This window comes from Nanorana parkeri, unplaced genomic scaffold (assembly GCF_000935625.1).
Source record: "Nanorana parkeri isolate BGI_ZX_2015 unplaced genomic scaffold, ASM93562v1 scaffold506, whole genome shotgun sequence".
Taxonomy (NCBI): domain Eukaryota; kingdom Metazoa; phylum Chordata; class Amphibia; order Anura; family Dicroglossidae; genus Nanorana; species Nanorana parkeri.
In genome coordinates, this window is record NW_017306774.1 from 169,873 (window position 1) to 190,089 (window position 20,217).

Here is a 20,217-nt window from a genome sequence, read left to right on the forward strand (position 1 = left end):
ACTATGTCTGTTTACAAAAAAAATTATACACAATATAACTTAATTGGCTCTTCATGAAATTACAGTTATAAAGTTTAATTCTCTGTTCTCCTTTGTAGTTGATTGTTTGCAAGATGCGATCATTATCTAGGCTAACAGAGATAAGCTATCATAAAAGTGTAAAATAACTCATTTGCTGGCATAGAGCAGGTACATTGCAGTCGATGCCAATGTGTCTGGAAATTATTCCATCATGAGCATAATGAGCACACAGAGCAGGGCGGGGGACGCTGCGTGCCGCTCACACTCCGAAATCAAAGTCATTAGACAAAGATTTCTAATCTGTCAAATCACAAAATACACATTTTTAAGTAGAGAAAATATATGACTTCTGACGCTGTTATTATTGCCCCATGTGCCATTTTGTCCCCGTGATACCCTAATTTCCAGAACAGGAAGTGAGGGCAATGCTCTGCAATAAAGTCATAGACAGGAATAAAAACCTGACAACAATCTAAATACTTCCCCCACACCATCTAAAGCTGGATTTAAGCAACACTAATCTCAGGAGTTAAATCCTAAAAATATATTCAAGTCCCTTTATTATTAACAACAATGTATCTTATTTGTGTATCACTCGGCTGTAGATCCTCCAATCATCTCTGAATTGGTGCTGACACTGTCCTTCCTTCTGGAGGGGGGCTACTTGTGTTCCCCATGGTCCCTGTGTGTGATGTAACATAGTCACCGCTCCAAGCTCGCTCCCGGGATGGACTACAATCCAAATACAAATGAGTCAACTAAACATGAGACTGTAGTCCATCCCGGGAGCGAGCTTGGAGCGGTGACTACTTTACAACACAGAGTAGAGACAAAGATCACCAGCACTCAGCGATATCTTTCAATGTGTCCATTTAATTGGACAGAGCATCACAGTAACAAGCCACACAGGGTCCCTTCCTCAGGGCGAAAAGATGTCACATCTTTTCGCCCTGAGGAAGGGACCCTGTGTGGCCCCGAAACTTTGGCTTTTGTTACTGTGACGCTCTGTCCAATTAAATGGACATATTGAAAGATATCGCTGAGCGCTGGTGATCTTTGTCTCTACTCTGTGTCTGCACAGCGCCATCTGTGGTCATCACTGCGAGCACCATCTTTTACATAGGCCGGGAGTGCTGTGAGGTGTGCGGAGGGTTCCTCTATCTATCCATACTCTACAACACACACAGGGACCATGGGGAACAGACGTAGCCCATCGGCCTTGCTGCGCCCCCTTGCCCCTCTTGTCATGGCGAATACAGGGCGCCATTGGCTACAGGGGCGCCAGGCGGCCAACACAGCCCCAGCTCGGCAGGGAGAAGAGGAGCGGCACAGGCTCCAGCTTCTCCTCAGACCCTCAATATTTCCCCGAAGCCCCAACAGAAAAAAAAAAAAGAATAATAATAAAAAATAATTTAAACACACACACAAAATTTGTTTCAGACTAAATGAACAGAAGCTAAAAATGTTTTCATTAGTTTCGTCAAACGAAACACATTTTTGTGCTATTTTGGAATTGGCCCCCAGCACATTCTGGAGGCGGGGCACATGACGTCACATACTGCACACGTCTGTTGGGGGGGTAATTTCTGTTCTTGCCTCGGGCGCAAAAGGAGCTAGCTACGGCTCTGCTCTGCACACAGACATCACACAGAACACTCTCAGGTTGCAAGCAAAAGGCTTTTTTTATTTTCTGGAAGTATTAGAACACTATCGCTGGCTCTAAGTTGTAATGGAAAGGTCCTTTTTTTTTAATAGCGTTAACTGGCTTGCATAACAATTATCTGACATATCGATCTTTTAACCTAAGCGCTCTTTTCCTTGAAATAAATACAATATGGTAAAAAAATTAAATACAATTACAGTACATGGCAGGAGAATAAGGGCGGCGCATTTTTCTTTTGCAGTGTATATCAGAATAGCCGGCCGATGTGCATCCCAGGGCAAGTTGCTTCCAGAGCTGCACTTGTCATAAGGAAGTGAGTACCTGTCACTGACTACAAGCAATGTCAATATGTTGGACCTAGCAATAAGATTGTATTGTTTTAGATTAAGGCAAACTTGTAGTAACTCGCAAGAAGCTAATTTTTTTGGATATAATGGAGAGGAATTGGCCATGTCCATGTTTTAGACCATATTACACCCAAATTTAGGCTGTACCCTAATGCACGATTGCATGCACCATCCAACTAATTTCTATGGATATAGTGGAGAAGAGTTGGTGTTGGGCGGCTGAAAGCAGCTGCCCCTTGAGCCCACAAGGAACACCGACACATGTTGCAGCGTTCTGTTTGCATAGCATAGTGTTGCTCCACCCCGCTGTACACCATGTAGCGTGACATCTTATCCGGGGTCACGTCTCCCTCTGACAGGAGAAGGATGTCCCACGAGGGTGGCTTCTGTCACATGACACATGATGTCAATCAGAAGAGTGACACATGGCATACTGATACTCCACCAGACATGACGGGGGCGGGCGGGGTTAAGACCCTGTTGCCCAGGGTCCAATCAATATTAAAAACTGTCCTGAGTTGATCAATGTTACTGCATTTACAAATGTTTGCAAAAGGTGAACAAAGAATTTTTAAAGAGACCTGCCGCCACCCCATGCATGACAAGATAAACATACAAAGGGCTTAAAGGCACTTGTATTTGTTTTTTACTCATCTCATTAATAAAACAGAATTGAGCCTATATAGACATAACATTGGTGGAAAGAAATCGAAGGTTTTGGACACATAGCAGTCAAATATTAGCCGATCTTAGAAATCGAAGTATTGATGTTCAGCAGGTTAAAAAATAAAAATGTGCACCCTACGAGGTGCTACCAACAATGCCAGAGAGGTCTGCAGTGATCCACGATCAGACATTCTTCTCATGTGTTTACTATGCTTTGTTGATTTTTATACCACCAACCTGACCTCTGCGGAGTCCAACCACCAACTGAAGAAACAGAGTTGTTATATATAGTTATTGATAATGATTTATATATTCTTAAATTATACATTTAATATAATTAATATAGTGTTTTATTACAATATTTCCAGCAGCCACTTCAGAGGTCGGACTCTGCGTGGTATACCCTCCATTTCTGCCTGGTGGCCATTCTTTATATGGTGATAGACATTGTTACATTTAGGGAAACATTCTTATAGGATATATTCCGCTGTTGTGTTTCAGTTATTCCAGAGACCATCCAATTTTTCTGGAGCTCAGCGATTATTTCTGGGAGACACCACAGTCCAAATTTCCCTTTCCATTTGGCACAAAAGGCAGCGGTAAGATGATTATAAAAATACAAATTTTGTTCTTTAATATAAAGATCATCGGAGGTTGTGTATAATTAAAGTGTATGTATAGCCCGGGTTGGAAGAATTAATATGGAATTCAGGAGCCGGTCTGTCCAATCCAGGAGCCAGCATGAATATTTTAGGAGCTCCATTGGCAACAACAAGAGAAAAACCTCAAAAGTTAGGAGCCAGGTGTCATTTTTAAAAGATTTTGAGTACCTGGCTCCTGGGATTTGTCCAGCTGTGGTATAGCTAAAATGTTTTTGTAGTTTTGGATAGAAACAGGAAGGATTAGTACCCCTGTCATATTGTTCCCATTGTCCCCGCTATGGGAATTCATCCTCCATAATTGTAACCTCTCACATTTTAGAGTTGTCACCAATATAAGAGGTTAGATGAAAATCTTCCAAAGGGGACACCTGTTCCTGTGACAAGAAGGGAATTCCTCTACTTTTGTATAGATATTCTCTCAATTCCTCTTATGCCTCTGGGACAGGAAAGAAAATCTTCCCAATGAGACAAAGAAAAAAAAAGTAAGCCCCAAACACATTATGTATTTTCTTTAAAAACAAATGAAAGCAAAATAAACTATTAAATGTAAGAGAAGGGTATTCAACATTCCCCACTCCAGGGGTGGGCAACCTCAGCACTACAGCTGTTCTGCAACTACAAGTCCCATGAGACACTGTCTGAAACACTCTGACAGCCACAGGTATGAAGCATGATGGTATTTGTAGTTTCAATATATCTGGGGTGCCGAGGTTGCCTACCCCTATCCCTATCTATCCAATACTGAAAAAAAAAAGTCTTGGCTATACATATGCTATAATGGTATTATACTACACTGTGGGTAACATGTTAGATAAGCAGTTAGGAGGAATCCTGTGTACACAAGAAAAGGCACCAAGGTGTCCAAGTATCATACAATAAGGGGGGTTATTCACGGCGGAGCCGAAAGGATCCAGCCGTAGCCTCGGCTTATCCTTCAGCCGCCTGAACCCTTCGGTTCAGTCGAACAGAAGGCACCGTGCTGTACGGGCTATTCCCATATGCTTCAGCTCGGCTGAGCCACAGCCGAAGCATGTAGAAAGGTCGGCCGAAGCTGACCGATGTCCACACAAATGACAGCTGGGCGGAGCCAGCCGTGATCTCACAGCCGGCTCCGTCCAGTTGTAATGACAGATCAGTGTCCCCAAATGACTTGGGGACGCTGATCTGTCATTAAACAATAACAACTGGTTTTTAATGGCCGGGACCTGCTAGAAGACTCTGGCCAATAGGAAAAAGCTGGGCGGAGCTAGCGCTCATGTCTCCACTAGCTCCTCCCAATTTTTTTTGTTTGGCCGGAATCTTTCAAATGCTTCATTATGTGTCGGGAGTCCGTCGCGTGCGGTCGTGGCGGCGTGAGTCGTCTTTTTTAAAATTTTCTTTAAAATATTTAAATTTTCTTTCATTTTCCTATTTTTTTAACATTTTTTGGACAATTTTTCAACATTTCTTTTTTTCTTCATTCATTTACCTTTTATTTCTATTCTGCTCGCTAACTCGGTGGTACTGAGCAGAATAGCCGAGCCGAATGCCGCTCGGCAGCATTCAGCTTTTCACTTACTGCTGTTCGGCCCCTATGAGAGTATATGAGAATAGGGGCGAACGGCAGCGAGGGAGCTGCCGGAGCTCTGGCTCAGCCGATCCAGATGTTGGATCGACTGAGTTGAACGCCTTCTGCAGAGCATGTTCAGCTTACCGAAGGCAGCCAATGTACGGCTGATTTTAGCCAATGTACGGATTTAATCAGCCGTACAAGACTGGAGTGAATATCCGAACAGCATTCGGCTCACTTCACTTCCGCTTGGTTATTCACTCGGCTGCCTTTGGCAGCTAAGTGAATAACCCCCAAAATTTCCATACTGAGGTACATGATAAAGGGGATTTTACCATAAAACATAGATAGGATTTCCACCTCCATTGTTGCTGCTGGGTGTCCGGGTTTGTTATCTACTTCTTGGTACTTTGTTCTGATATACTGTTGCTGCATATACATTGATATGTATGGGTTTGTTATCCCCCACTGTCCTAGGTTTTACCTATTCGCACTGACTACTATTAGATTTGTTTTCTTTTCTCAGGCTGAGAACATTTTAAGCAAGTATGAAAAATACTTTTGGATCGTGCCAGAAATGTTGATAACTTATCTAATTTGTTACTACTGATCCCATGATCCAGCATGTGATGGGGATTAGCAAAGGCAGGCATGTTAAAAGTCCAGCCTGGGTGGTCCCTACTTGGGCCATGCTGCCAATAAGGTTGAATGAGGCGGCACTCATGGAGGCACGGTGAGGGGAGGCTCTGAGGCCGGAGTGTCCATAACATACACTCGGTCCTCAGTAAAGCTCAGGCTGATAAAATCACAGGCTCAGCATTACTGAGCTCTCTGCCCGGCCAGTGGCTTCCTCAGGATATCCTACATGACCCTGCTTCCTCCAGTAATATACTACAAGAGTGGATGTATTTGACAGGAAGTGTGTTACTCACAGGATTAAGAGGTGAAACTAAAGGAACAGAATCCTGAAAAAAGAAAACTAATGCGGCCACCACATATAAGAACTGGTAAAGCTACAAGATATTACATTTTTGTTTTTGGGTTTAGATACACTTTAATTATATAAACGGTTTAACCACAATATTATACATGTACATATACAAAATGTAGCTCAAAAACTACTTTAACTAATTTATTTCAGAGGATATATTAACGCAGGTGCTGGCTGTTGCAAATAATTTCAACATTCCACATGAGATTCAAAGGTAGCGTATCTTTATTTTAATAAAATGCTGGGAAGGGGGCTTCTAATGTTAATGAGGAGGACTCCGATGTGAAGAAGTGTTTTTTCCTTTCCTTTTTTTTTTTTCTTTTTTTCCATGTGGACCCCCGTGTCTCTACCGCAGCACCGCGATGTCAATTCTTTCCTCTACCCAACAGGTTGCCGTGTAAGCGTTGCGTTGTGGTTGGGAGTGGATATCGCATGAAGAACAGCTCTCTGGGTGACATTATTGATAAATATGACATAGTGATCAGGTGAGAAAATATATAAAATCTTTTCATATGGTTCATCAAATTATTACTAAAGACAAAACCTTTCCTTTTTTTTGGATGGGGTGGGAATGTTACAAAAACAGCAGTCATATTTTTTCTCTAATTTGCGAGATTTTCCTTCACTTCCTGTTCTGTAAATGCAACAGGAAGTAAGAGAAAATCTCTCCACCTAATGAACTGCAATAAATTTTACGATCCTGTTTGCTTTATTGCCTATTAAGGGACATGGGATCAGTAGATATTCTGATACAATTGTATTTTTTTTTTGTGCTAGTAACCAAATCCTCCAATCATCTCTGAATTGGTGCTGACACTGTCCTTCCTTCTGGAGGGGGGCTACGTGTGCTCCCCATGATCCCTGTGTGTGTTGTAGAGTAGTCAACGCTCCAAGCTCACTCCCGGGATGTTTAGTTTACTCATTTTTATTTGGATTGTAGTCAATCAAAAGAGCGAGCTTGGGGCGGTTTAAGTCGTGACTGCTTTGGAGGTTAATTTACTAAAAGCCAAAATAGCCTGTTCACTTAGCAAGGGAATTTTCCTTTAGTTTAGCGAATGAGGTGAAGCTCTCCTGATGTTTATCATCTAATCAAGTGGAAACAAAAATACTTTTCTTTTACATTTTCTTTGCATATGATTGGGTATTATTTGCAAAGTACAGTTTTCCCACGTTCACTAAGATAAGGGAACATTCCTTTGCAAAGTGAACATGTTATACTGCTGTAGTAAATCAGCACTAGAAAGTCTGAAAGTAAACAGCTTATGCTGTGTGCACTCTTTAGTATGACCATAAATCTCTGTGACACCAGTATGTCAAGGGTGCACCCTGAACAAAATGGTTATTTATAGGGATGCACTGATACCGATACTACCGGTAGTATCTCATACTGGCCCAAATGCTCCAATGGCTAGCCCGATACCGCAACTACCAGTATCAGGAAGCCGGGCAGCAAGTCACCGGGTGACGAGGTAGCATGGGGACGGCTTCCCTGCTAATCGGGAAGCTGGGTGGGAAGTCTTTACGCGCCGCTCGGATTCTCGGCTAATCAGGAAGCCAGGTGGCGAGTCATTACATGCTGCCTGGCTTCCTTAATGGGAATTCCGGTATCGGTAATCGGTATTGACGAGTACCGAAAAAAAATATTGGTACTCGTACTCTGTACCGGAAAAAACGGTATGGGTGCATCCCTAGTTATTTAAAAAACATGGATGTCATATAAATCAGTAAAACATATAACACATCAGTTTATAAACTTATTAAAATAAATAAACCGACCCAAAACCTTCATAGCTATCCCTTACAGAGAAAAAAAGACTTCACCTGTATTCGCAGAGCAGGGAAGACACTGTGTTGAGAAGAGGACAGGAGGCTTGCATATGCTGAAACTGTATTTCATCTCTGTTACAATCCTCTACAGGCTGAACAATGCCCCCGTCCACAAATACGAGGAAGACGTTGGAAGCAAGACAACTTTACGCTTCTTTTACCCAGAATCTGCTTTTTTTGACCCAGTGTTGGACAACAATCCAGATACGCTATTGGTGCTGGTGCCATTTAAGAGTCTGGACATCCAGTGGCTAAAAACAGTCCTAAAAAATGAGATAAGGGTGCGTAGTGCTGTAATATGTACTTTCTGTAGTATATCCCTCCTTGAATGAACATATACAGAAGTGTTTCCCATTCGCTACAACAAAAGCCATTCTCTACATTGACTAAAATGCCGCGTATACAATGTATCAAATGACATCAAAACTTTAACTGCTTAAAATACACGGAGTGGCCAGATTATTATATACACTGAGTGGCCGGAAAATAATCTGTTCACCTTTCAAGGGAATTTTCCCTTAGCTTAGTGAATGAGGTGAATCTCTGATGACTTTTATCACCCAATCATGTGCAAGCAAAAATACTGTTTGTTTTTTTCCCTTGCATGTGATTGGGTATTCTTTTCAAAGTGAATTTTCACCACATTCACTATTATTATTATATAGCACCAACAGTTTGTTTACAATATATGGAGCACATTACCATAAAAATACAAATCAAGACAAGATGGTAAAGGAGGGATGAATTGTTTGAGAAAGTGATAGTTCAGTGGTCAGGTTGAGGTGGGATCGGCTTCCCTGAAGAGACGAGTCTTTAGGGATCGCCTAAAGCCAGTCAGATTAGGAGAAAGATGGACAGGTTGAAGTAAGGAGCTCCAAAGGATGGGAGAGACTCTAAAGAAGTCCTGGAGGTGAGCACGGGAGGAGTTGATAAGGGAGCTAGAGAGCAGGGGGTCTTTAGAGGTGAGGAGGGCACGGTTAGGGTGATACTTTGAGACAAGGTTGGAGATATATCCGGGGGCCGAATTGTGGATTGCTTTGTAAGTGGTTGTTAATATTTTGGATGTTATTCTTTGGAGGGATTGGCAGAGGGGGACGGGGATGGAAGCCAGTGCAGGGATTGGCAGAGGGGGACGGGGATGGAAGCCAGTGCAGGGATTGGCAGAGGGGGACGGGGATGGAAGCCAGTGCAGGGATTGGCAGAGGGGGGCAGTCTAGCAGCTGCATTCATGAAAGACTGAAGGGGTGAGGAGCCTGTGTAGCGGAAGGCCAATGAGGATGAAGTTGCAATAATGGAGACGAGAAATAAGAAATGAGTGGATAAGCAGCTTTGTGGTTTCATTTGGTGAGGAAGGGGCGTATTTTGGAGATGTTATGAAGGTGAAGGCGGCAGGATTTGGATAGTAATTGGATGTGGGGCAGAAAGTACACATTTCCCTCCATTGTGAAATTTCCATTCCATTACACGACTGTGTATTATAAACAATTACCATGTTCTTTTCCCATCTCATTTCTACTGATCTACTCCAGACTCTTTCAGCCACTTCCTCTCTACATGCGCCCACTACAGCGTCAGATGCAAATCATTGCTGTGGGCCGGCTTCCTGATACAAAGATATACAAAATGTGTGTCAGCACTGCCACTTGTTGTTACTACCAGTGGTGCGTGTGACAGGGTGAAAAACCAGCAAAACAATTGGGAGAAGATTGTCACCTCATAGCAGGAAGTGCCTGAACAAGGGACTTTGTGGCAGGATCACCAGGCAATATCACATTTATAAAGATTGGAAAAAAACTAAAATGAACATGTTTATATCAGATTGTAACATTTGGCTTTAGATCTACTTTAACTCTGCAAACAACTAGCACACATGTATCTGCAACTTATGTAATATCACAAACCAACTCAGGAAGCTCCACAGCTATCACATCAGGTTTATGTTACAACTGGCATTATGTAACATAATTAAAATGACAAGAAAAACTGACAAGTTTTGCTTGTCATTTGAGTTTGGACCCAGACTACCTCTACCTGTCTTTGGACTTGCACACCTTAGCTTTTCTCCACTGCCACGACTGCCCACACAGGAGTGCGCTCACTGCTTGAATAACTTGTCATGTGACATCATTAAGTGAGCCATAAATGCAAGAGGGAGTTGCGGCACACTGACTTTATCAAGATGTCTGAAAATCTCTGCATACCCAAACCCCAGTCAGGTAAAGCTCTCACTGTAATCATGGTTGATGAAAGACCCATGAAGCTGCAAATTAGACATGTGTGATTCGTTTCGTTCCGAATCGAAATTCGGACAAATTTTTGGAAATTCCGACATTCAGACGTATCCGAATTACAGATATAACGAATGCAAACGAATCCGAATTTCCGTTTCCGAAATTCGTTAGCGGTAGTTCGTTCGGACGTTCGTCTCGTTTTCGTTTCTTATTCGTTCGTTCGCTCGTTGCAGCAAAGTGCCTTTAGAGAAGGAGAAAAACATTTTTTCCCCTCAAATCTCACTTTGTTGCAAACAAATGAACGAACGAAAAAGAATAAGAAACAAAAACGAAATGAACGTTCGAACGAACTACCGCTAACGAATTTCGTCCGAATCCGAATTCCGAATCCGAATTGACTTTCACACCCGAACCCCGAAAAACGAAATAACACAAATCCGAATGAAAACGAAATGAAACAATTTTTTTGCCAGTGCACATGTCTACTGCAAATTATTGTTATACGGCCAGAATCAGCAAGGATTTAGAAAAACAAAAAAAAGCCCTCTGGTGACTAGATCATTCGTATCCAACTTCCCTTCTATATCTATACCAGGTTGTGTGGGAGTTATATTATGGGAGCCCATAGTCAGGCAGATGTCTTGCCAAGCATGACTCTTGCCAAACCTCAAACCTCCTGCAGTGCAGTTGGGAACCTGCTATTTCCCAGCTTGGCCAAGAGAGGTAGCGAGAAAGAGGTCAAAGATCTTGTTACTGCTTGTGGAGTTACTCTACACAGCCTGATCCAGCCACATCAACATGATCACTGAATTGAGAAGGAGTTTACAACAGGTGAGATCTTTAGTTCCTAAAAACTGCTGATGAACACCAAAGTCAGGACTGAAGGACAAAGGGAGGACGCTGGCAGCACTGACTATCAGAAGACATGCAAAACACACCCCAGTATGCCTAGATGCTGAATATTTTTTGGAAACATGATATGGCCTAACATGAACATTGAACCGTTTTGTAACTCTGGGTTAATTTTCATAGGTAAAAAAGGGCTTCTGGAAGAAACCTCCCATAATTTTGAAAGTGAAGTCTCAGAACATCCGGATCCTAAATCCCTATTTTATGGAATTTGCTGCAACGAAGCTGCTGGGATATGTTGTGACAAAAGGCAAGATAAATACGGTATGTGGGTAGGCAAATGTCAGCTTTAGTTCACTTTCCCAAGTAATTTGGTCAAATGGAATTACCCGCTCAAATTTGCCCCTCTCTCCCCCCAACCCAACCAAACCCACCCCCATACTTTTCAGCTAAAGATCCTTCCCCTCGGTCGGTACGGGTGTACTCTCTGTACTCCACACTGCTGTCCAGTGCAGCCCTGCGCTATAGATCTTGAATTTCACTCGCAAATTGCGAGCGCTTAGTGCGGTCACCTGATCATACTGACCAATGAGAAGCTCTTCTTAGCACGGTTAAATACGGTTTTGGTTCAAATTCATTTTTTTAAAAGGACAAGTTGATTGTCATGAGCGACAAGTACCCAGATAGCAAGTAATTGAGCTGCAAGTTTGAAAATGACTTGCTAAACTATTGCAGACTTGCCGAGCTGCACAATTTTGTTGCACAATTACAGCAAGTCTGCATTGCAAGTCTCCAGACCAGCGAGCTTGCAGAGCTCTTGCTAAGACCTGCAGGACTCTTGCTGTAGACTTGCCGAGCAAATTTGCTACAAATTAAAAAAGTGTCACCTAGAACTTGTGCTGCGAGTGTTCTGCAAGTCTACAACTTGCCAGGAATGTGTGCAGCAAGTTACCAAGAATTACAATTTCACCCCGCCACAAGTTTGTAGCAAGTTATCCTTGCTATCTGGGTAGATTGGGCCCCCGCTTTAGTCCTTGGACAAGTAGTTTTTTTAAGTTTCATCACCCCTGTATATAATCACAAATGAGCACATTCCCTTGTGTTTTTCCTGTTTACTGTAACGCCTTGTTCACACCAAATGCAGAGCAGATCCGGTCAGGTTTCCGCACACACAGTGCAGTTGGTTGTGCCGCGTTTTTGATGCGTTTTTGTCGTGTTTTTGATGCGTTCCGGCCCGTTTTTGGTTAAAACAAAAAAACTTTTTTTAAGTTTAACATGGGCTTTCAGGCACTTGCATGCGTTTTTGCGTTTTGATGCGTTCCAGAGCAGGTAAAATAGGGCTTGCCGCAGTTTTTTCACCTGCTCTGGATCTGCACGCTGCAATGTGAACTGGAGCTCAAAATACCATTGGAATACATTGGACGCAGTTTTGATCCGGCCTGCACCTGCTCTGCTCTGGATCTGCTCCTCGCTTGGTGTGATCAAGCCCTTAGAGATGCATCTACAGGTAGATCAGAATTCACTAGTCAAACAATGGTGAGAACATTCGATGTAACGTTTCCTGCTCCCCCTTCCAGAAACCAACCACCGGCTTCATGGCAATCTCTTTTGCCATTCACTTCTGTGACATGGTCCACATTGCAGGCTTCGGCTACCCAAGTTTTGATGATACACAGCCCATCCATTACTATGACAAGAGCATTATGAAAAGTCTGAGGGTAAGTTTCTGTCCATCATGCTACAGACACAAAACATTAAAACAAGAACTGGCATCTTTGTGAAATTTTGGGGTATTTATAATATTAGTCAAAAGCAAATATAAAATAAGGTTGTAAATTTAGAAGGTTCACATTGGCCTGTTAACCTCAATCGATACCTATCAGATTGATGAAGGTGAACTAACATCGTTGTTAAAGTGAAAGTAGAGCTGCTATTCCTAAAATCTGTTCCTGTGTCTCTAAAGGAGCTCCGAAGCAGAGACCCTGTACTTCTACCCAATTTACAGTATAGCCCGGCCTTCCATGGAGTGAACTCATTCAACAGTACGGGTGCCTCCATCAGGTAGCCATCTGCTGTGGAGGCACCATTATATGCACGGTCAAGCCCGTGCCCCCACCCTTGCAGTCATAATTTGACTGACAGCAGAAGGATCCTATGTTTCCTCTGCCCTCAGTACCCTCCCCTGCAAACAGGAAGATTGGGGGGAAACCTGTGTATCTTCCCTGTATTACATTAAAAAAAAGATATAAAGCAGTTAAAGTGTAAGTGCAGCCAAACCTATGTTCTTAGTTTTGGGTAGAGTGGGGAAGGGTTAGAAACTTTGCTGGGTTTTCATTTCTATCTGGGGCTCTGTTACAGAAATGTCCCTCTTACTTCCTGTCCTACTGGCAATGTATTATCAGACACGAAGTAAAGGGAACTCTTAAACAGCAACACAGCAATAAAATATTTCCTTTACTAGAATAAGGTAAGCTAGGGCTCCTGTCAGGTTTTTGCTTCCGTCAATCTCCCTGTTGCTCTCTTCTCCTCTGGTGATACCTTTGTTAGCGGGACAGGAAGTTAGGGTAAATCACCTCTAACAAAGCCACAGATAGAACAACAAACCAGACAGAGGTTCTAATCCTTCTCCACTCTCTCAAAAAAAAAAGGGTTTTGGTTTGGGGCTGTCGGCTCCCTTTCAGTCAGCATTTCTCAATCAGCTGATTGCGAATGAGTTGCCTACTCTGATCGGATATTCTGACTCCTGTCAGAATACAATGTAAACAGTGGGGGTTCCTCGATCGACACGCTGTTTGTGTTGGTGGAGGAATCGGGTCAATATTTTTTGTTCAGTCGCGGGTTGAACGAAAAAATTAAAAGATGTATGGCCAGCCTTAGAGTCTCCCTTCAAGCATTTGTTTGATGTGTGGTACGCAAAAGTTTGGATAGAAGATCCCTATTACCACTGCCATCACTTTCACCATTCCATTAGTATTTTATGGATCTAAATTTCTGTAATCACTTTTGAATTTTCACTCCTATGGGACTTTGGACAACAATTATATTATTGATCTTCTAATCTTTGCTGAAAAATTTGAGCAAATTTTCAATGAGTTAGACCAATCCACATCCCTAATTTTTTTGTGGTCAGGTTTACCTAAATTATTGGGTATAGATATTAAAAGCATGTTTGTGTTTCAGAGATCGTCGCATAAGTTTCCATTGGAAGCAATAGCAATAGGAAATCTTCTTCAAAAGAACATCATTCAGAACCTGACCTATTTCTGAAGATTGCTGCCTGGAAGATCAGGGATTAGTACGTCCATATCTCCACACACGGTGCTAGACTGAACAGCGCCCAGAACCAGTGAACAGGACTTCAAAGACTGAACTCACAATAACAAGAGATTACTTCTAGATGGCTATTACCTGTGAAGATTTCAACAAGAGGTGCACATGGAAGGAATGAGCACTTGTCCAAAATCTGAACAATGAGAACCCTGAATTATATACAAAATGTTGTCAGCCTTGGGCTGCTCATTGTAAAAAATGAAAGACACAAAAACAGATATCCAAACAGGGTTTGGCTTGATATTTATTATTAAACATACGGTCAGTAATGAGAAAATGTGAAAAGAGAGTTGAAGAAAGGATAAGAACTGGTTTATCTTGTACATAAGGTATTGTATATGATTGCTGCTGCCTTTTTCTTCAATCCGTTAGTTGATCATTTATTTATGTTCTCAAAAATTTATAACAAAGCAAAACTGGTTAATCCTAAAATTCACTCCCAGCTTCAACAGACAAACAAACATTTGTAAGATTTCTTGGGAAAGGAAGATGTTCCAGTAGAATGCTAAGCTGCAAGTGAACAGGAACTGGAGAATTTCTCCACATCAATAACACATTCCCTGATCTGACCGGGCAGTTTCGTCTGGAGGCTCAGAGTTTTCCCCTAAAAACAATTAAATTAAAATGAAAACATTTGCATTGTGATGTTAGTGCTCGCAGGGGTGGCCAGTGACCAAGCAGCCCCTTCAAAATGGACCTTTACTCCCTTCCACTAAAAATCACATCACATGCAGCTCTGCATGCTGATATGAAATAATCTTACCTTGATTAGTTAAAAAAACATATTTTTTATTTCACATACAATTATTGTTTTCTACTTCCTGGTCCACTTGTGAATTAGTGATGTAAAGTGCCCAAGCGTTGCATCCTGGGAAGGTGACATCATCAGAGCATTGCTGGGAAATCTTATCAGTAATCTGTCGTGATCTCAGGGAAAGGCATTTTCCTCCCCCAAGATGATGTGCATGGTCACATGTCTAGTCACATGTGCCAGAGATCCAGGAAGTAAAGGGAGATATATTAACCTACACTTAGTAAAAATGGCCACTGTGAGAAGAATGGGGAGGAAAAGAAAAACAAGGTATGCAAAGAATACAAAGCCGACAATTATCTATAAGGATTTGTTGATTTGTTTGTAGATTGTCATTATTAAACATTTCTAAAGGTGTATCTGTTGTCATTTTAAACATATGGCCAAAGTTCCTCTTTAACAATCCTTTTAGTAGTCAGTGAACAGCTAGACACTGTTAATTTGCTGGAGTCCATTCAGTTTAGACATAAAATACGGGAGGCTGTTGATTATATTTGAGGAGTATTAGAAGGATGGTAGGCTAATAATGTCACCCTCTGCCTTCTGAATGACCTTCCCTTCTACTTTATATTACGCACCGAGAACTGGCTTATAGCATTGAGCTAATTCTACCATTGTTGCTTTGCTGACAGCTATCAAGATGGGATTTCTCTTATTTTTAAGGCCTGGGGAGGGATACGTGTTCAGATAGGGGAGAGTTAAGCATTCGGATAGGGGAGGGTTAAGAGTTCGGATGGGGGAGGGTTAACTGTTCAGATGGGGGAGGGTTACGTGTTTTGGGGACATTTTGGGCAGTTACACATTCAGTTTTGGTGCTCAGAAGGTTGTGCTAAAGGAAATCAAGGCTGAATTCTGAGAAGAACAAATGCCTCAAAATAAAATAAATGACGAGCTGAACATGTCCTCTATTTTGTATCATGTAAATGTCACCTGGAACTCCTTCCTATCTACACATCTCTACAAAGATTTCTGCTGTTTCTGAGGGTCTACAGGCAGAAAGAACAATTGTCAACAGAACAAACTCCCCACATCTCAAATCATTAAATAAAGCCACCCAACGGGTCTTCCTCCCTTCCCGAAATGGGTTGGGGGAGTTACTCTACGCTTGGCACACAATTTAGTGAAGGCCTTTGTGCAGATTCCAGGCTACTCTGAGCAGCTTGAAAGTAAAAGTAGAGGGACAAACCGAGGGACAGACTGAGCTTCCTCTCATTAACATGCCGATCCAAGCTCCCTCCCCGGATGGACTACAATCTCAGGTTTAGTTTATTCATTTGTATTGAGATTGTAGTTCATCCTGGGAGCGAGCTTGGAGCTGTTACTACTTTACAACACACACAAGGACCATGGGGAACAAAAGTAGCCCCCCTCCAGAAGGAAGGACAGTGTCAGCACCAATTCAGAGATGATTGGAGGATCTACAGCTGAGTGATACACAAAGATACATTTGAGAGAATTTATCAAAACTGGAACAGACAGAATCTGGAGCAGTTGCCCATAGCAAACAATCAGCTTCTATCTACAGTTTGCTCTATTAAGCTTTGAAAATGAATGAGAGAAGCTGATTGGTTACTATGGGCAACAGGTCCAGATTCTATCTGCTCCACTTTTTGTAAATTCCCCTCAATACTCCTTAGCCTTTAACCCTTCGCTAGGGCAGAGAGCGTTCATATCTACTTTACAACTGATAATGAGATCTGCCAGCACAGTACACACAGAGTTTTTTTTTTGTATAATAAGTTTTTATTAAAGAACAGATGAAAAGACATAAAAGCAGCACAGGATATACATCTGTACAAGGTAGAACATGGACAAAGGTGGATACACAATCCATACCGGTAAATGTGTAAATAGTAACAGTTATTTACGTCCTCAGGTTCTGTCCTGATGCATGAAAGAGGAGAGAGCAAGATAAAGTGAGGGTGTGGGGAGGGTTAGGGGGGAAGGGAAGAGCGAAGGTAGTGGTGAAAGGATGACAGAAGAGGACTGAGGGGATGGGAAGGAGGGGGGTAGGATCATGTCCAACCTATTATTGAAAACTCAATCCAGCGAATATAAACAATTGGAAGTATGATGTAAAACGCATGAGACCTAGGAAACATATGAGCCAACATTACGTATAGTATTCCATAAGATCAATATGTCCGCGTTGTCTAGGATGTGAATGAGCGTAGCACTATTCTTACCCTGTTTCCCCCGAAAATAAGACCTACCCTGAAAATAAGACCTAGAACTATTTTTGTGAATTGCTAAAATATAAGACCTACCCCGAAAATAAGACCTAGTTGTGACCATTCCCAGGGCCGGTGGTGGCATAAGCGGGAACTTGAAGAGCCGCGGGAGAGAATCAGCAGTGCCATGAAGCCAGCGTTAGAGGAAGCGAGGCGGCACCGGAGGGAACAGAGCCGCATAAGCCGATGCCTCCTCCATAGCGCCGACTCCTGTCACAGGCGGAGTGATACCAAATGCACTTCGCCTGTGAGGAATCCATAGTGAAAGTGCACTTCGCTCATTCTGGCCAGCGATTGGTTACCAAATTGCTCTTGGAAAGGTACGGCACCCCTGATTGCCCTGATCACCATATTTTTCTACATGAATAAGTGCGGATCGTTGTACATTAAAAAAATTAAAAATAAGACCTCCCCCGAAAATAAGACCTAGCGTGTTTTTTTGAGCCAAAAAAAAATATAAGACAGTGTCTTATTTTCGGGGAAACACGGTACAAGTTCGCTGTTCCATATTTAGTGCTTCAAGGATCAGCTAGTACACACAGAGTTAATTAGAGTAAACAACTTTCCACAGCCCCCTCCTATACATTACATAGAGGGGAGGCTAGGGAGGACTTTTAAACAAGTATAAAACACTTCTACTTTAAGTAGCAATATGAATGAGAACATGAACCATACATGAAATAGGTGTTATCTCAAAGTGGAAATACACATTAAAGTTAAATTTGTAGCAACCATGTTCCACACAATGGGGGTGATTTACTAACCTAAACACACGCATGCACCAGGTGCGTGTGATTTTCACACAGCAAAACGTATTTATCAACCAAAAAGTCTCTAAAAGCATATTTCCACTAATGCCATATATGGAAAAATCATGCACATGATGCATATATAATGCTGCTTCACAGTTTAGACAAAAATGGTTAGCTCATGCATTTACATTTCTGCATTCATCAACGCAAGCAACACAACATAGAGCTAATTTACACAACATCACCTTGCAATTCATGCTTGGCTTTGCACAATACACCTGCTGGGTGTGTACACACTACAAAGGTGTTTAGATTCCACCCATAGATCATGCTGGGAGGGAACACACTACAGAGGTGTATACATGTTCGTGGTGTGTTTATAAGGTTAGTAAATCAACCCCAATGTCTCAGGTCCTCAATCCTGCACTTACCTTCACCTAAGAGACAGACAAGTCCCAAAACACCACCTGCCGGAAGATTCTTGGGGAAGATGGGGTTCCTTTTTTTAACGCCTCAGTGAGGGGAGACGTACACTGTACATGAGCAGCTTCCAAATGCCGGTAACGACTGAGATCAGCAGTTCCTGTTCATGAATGGATGTCTCACTAACAAGCCATCCATTAATGACCGTTTTCAGCTTTCTCAGACCCCCGATCGCTTTCAGTGACTGTATGTCTGGCGGTGATAGGAGTGCAGTGTGAACCGCACTTCCTATCACTGTTAGGCAGCCGTACAGATCGGGATTTGAAAATCACCGTCATTTTGCTGAATGCTTCAGCATAGAGCTATTCAGCAAAAGCAGAAAGCTGCTTGTTTCAGGCTTCTGATCAGTGCATGTCAGCATCAGTGTCACTCAGATTATTATTAGCTGTTCCTAAGTTTGGAGCAGCCTAATAATAACCAAAAATGAATTTATTTAAATGATCAAGCAGTAATAGTGAGATCCATTCACAATGACTACTTGATATAATTGACAAGCCAGTTCAAAAGTGTAAAAAAAAAAAAAAATGTGTTAAATTAATTAATTAATTAAAAAAAATAAAAATGATATTATATACATATAATATATCATTATTATAAAAAAAGAACCCCTTACAATGAAAATCTACAGCTGAGCTGCAGATCTGTTTTTCACCCTAAGGGGTTAATTTTTAAAGACGGCGATGTTCTAACTATGTCGCTGTCACTGAGCGTGACACTTAGAGGGTGATTCACAAAAGGGTGAAGAGTGTGGAGAAGGCCGGAGAAGTGAACAATCCAGGACAACAACAAACATTTTCCAATTCTGCTCACTTTCCGGTTCAGCTATGTTGTCCTAGATTGTTCACTTCTCCGGCCTTCTCCAAACTCTTTTGTGAATAACCCTGCTAGTGACAGTGACATTGCATGTCAGGTGACCAAATAAAATGTTACCTTTCAGTTTTAGGCTGAGAAGTACAGACAACTTTCTGTGAGGTGTTTCCGAATAAAGGAGAAATAAATAAATTTATTTTAATGGATTTTTTTTAGCTGTGCAATTTTTCTAAAACATTATAATAATCAACATGTTTTTCCCTCATTTTTAAAATATATTATTCATCCTAAGTGAGAAATTAGGTACACATATGTGATATAATTACATAGCCCTATCTGTCCTCTAAAAAACAATATATAATATGTGTGTAAGAAAGTATATTACTGCCGTGGAAGAATCACACAGCAAAAATGTAAAAAGTGCGTCAAGTCATTAACGAACAGAAACCGACAACAAGCTCAGTCATGAAGGGGTTAAGGGAGGAGATCCTGAAGGCAATGTGGGCAAAGCAGAGACCAGCGTGCCTCTTGGTAAGGGGATTCCATCTTATATGGTTATATGCTCTGCTGGTGTCTAAGGTGTTTTTATTAAAAGAACAACAACCCCATATGTGGACCCTGCGGAGAACCAGAATATATTTTAATCTAATCTGAAAATGTTAATTGCTGAAAAAATATATAATTTTGTAAAATAAATAGATTTGTAGGGAGGTTTAGTTTGCCATCTAGTGGCAGATAGCGAGTACTGGATGATGTACTTAAAGCCCATTTCCACCTTTGCAGAGTTATTTTTAAAAACCATATGGCAGCAATATACATAGTTACATAGTATTTGAGGTTGAATAAAGACACAGGCCCATCAAGTCCAACCTTTGTGTGTCTGTGTGTGTACACAAGGCCCTGTGTGACCTTGTTTTTAAGTGTACCTGTACCCCTGTATGTTATGGTCTCTGACAGTGGCGTAACTAGTGACCTCAGGGCCCCGGTGCACGAA

General features: G+C 41.8%; 1 protein-coding gene across 1 annotated transcript; it reads left to right on the forward strand.

The window, feature by feature from the left end:
* The first annotated feature begins 1,947 nt into the window (after positions 1 to 1,947).
* LOC108790838 (CMP-N-acetylneuraminate-beta-galactosamide-alpha-2,3-sialyltransferase 4-like) lies at positions 1,948 to 14,073 on the forward strand. Its single transcript, XM_018561191.1, has 8 exons — positions 1,948 to 1,997; positions 3,199 to 3,296; positions 6,050 to 6,113; positions 6,289 to 6,384; positions 7,818 to 8,007; positions 10,990 to 11,130; positions 12,384 to 12,524; positions 13,987 to 14,073. The coding sequence occupies exons 1-8, from the start codon at positions 1,948 to 1,950 to the stop codon at positions 14,071 to 14,073; spliced, it is 867 nt and encodes a 288-aa protein (XP_018416693.1).
* The last annotated feature ends 6,144 nt before the right edge of the window (positions 14,074 to 20,217 follow it).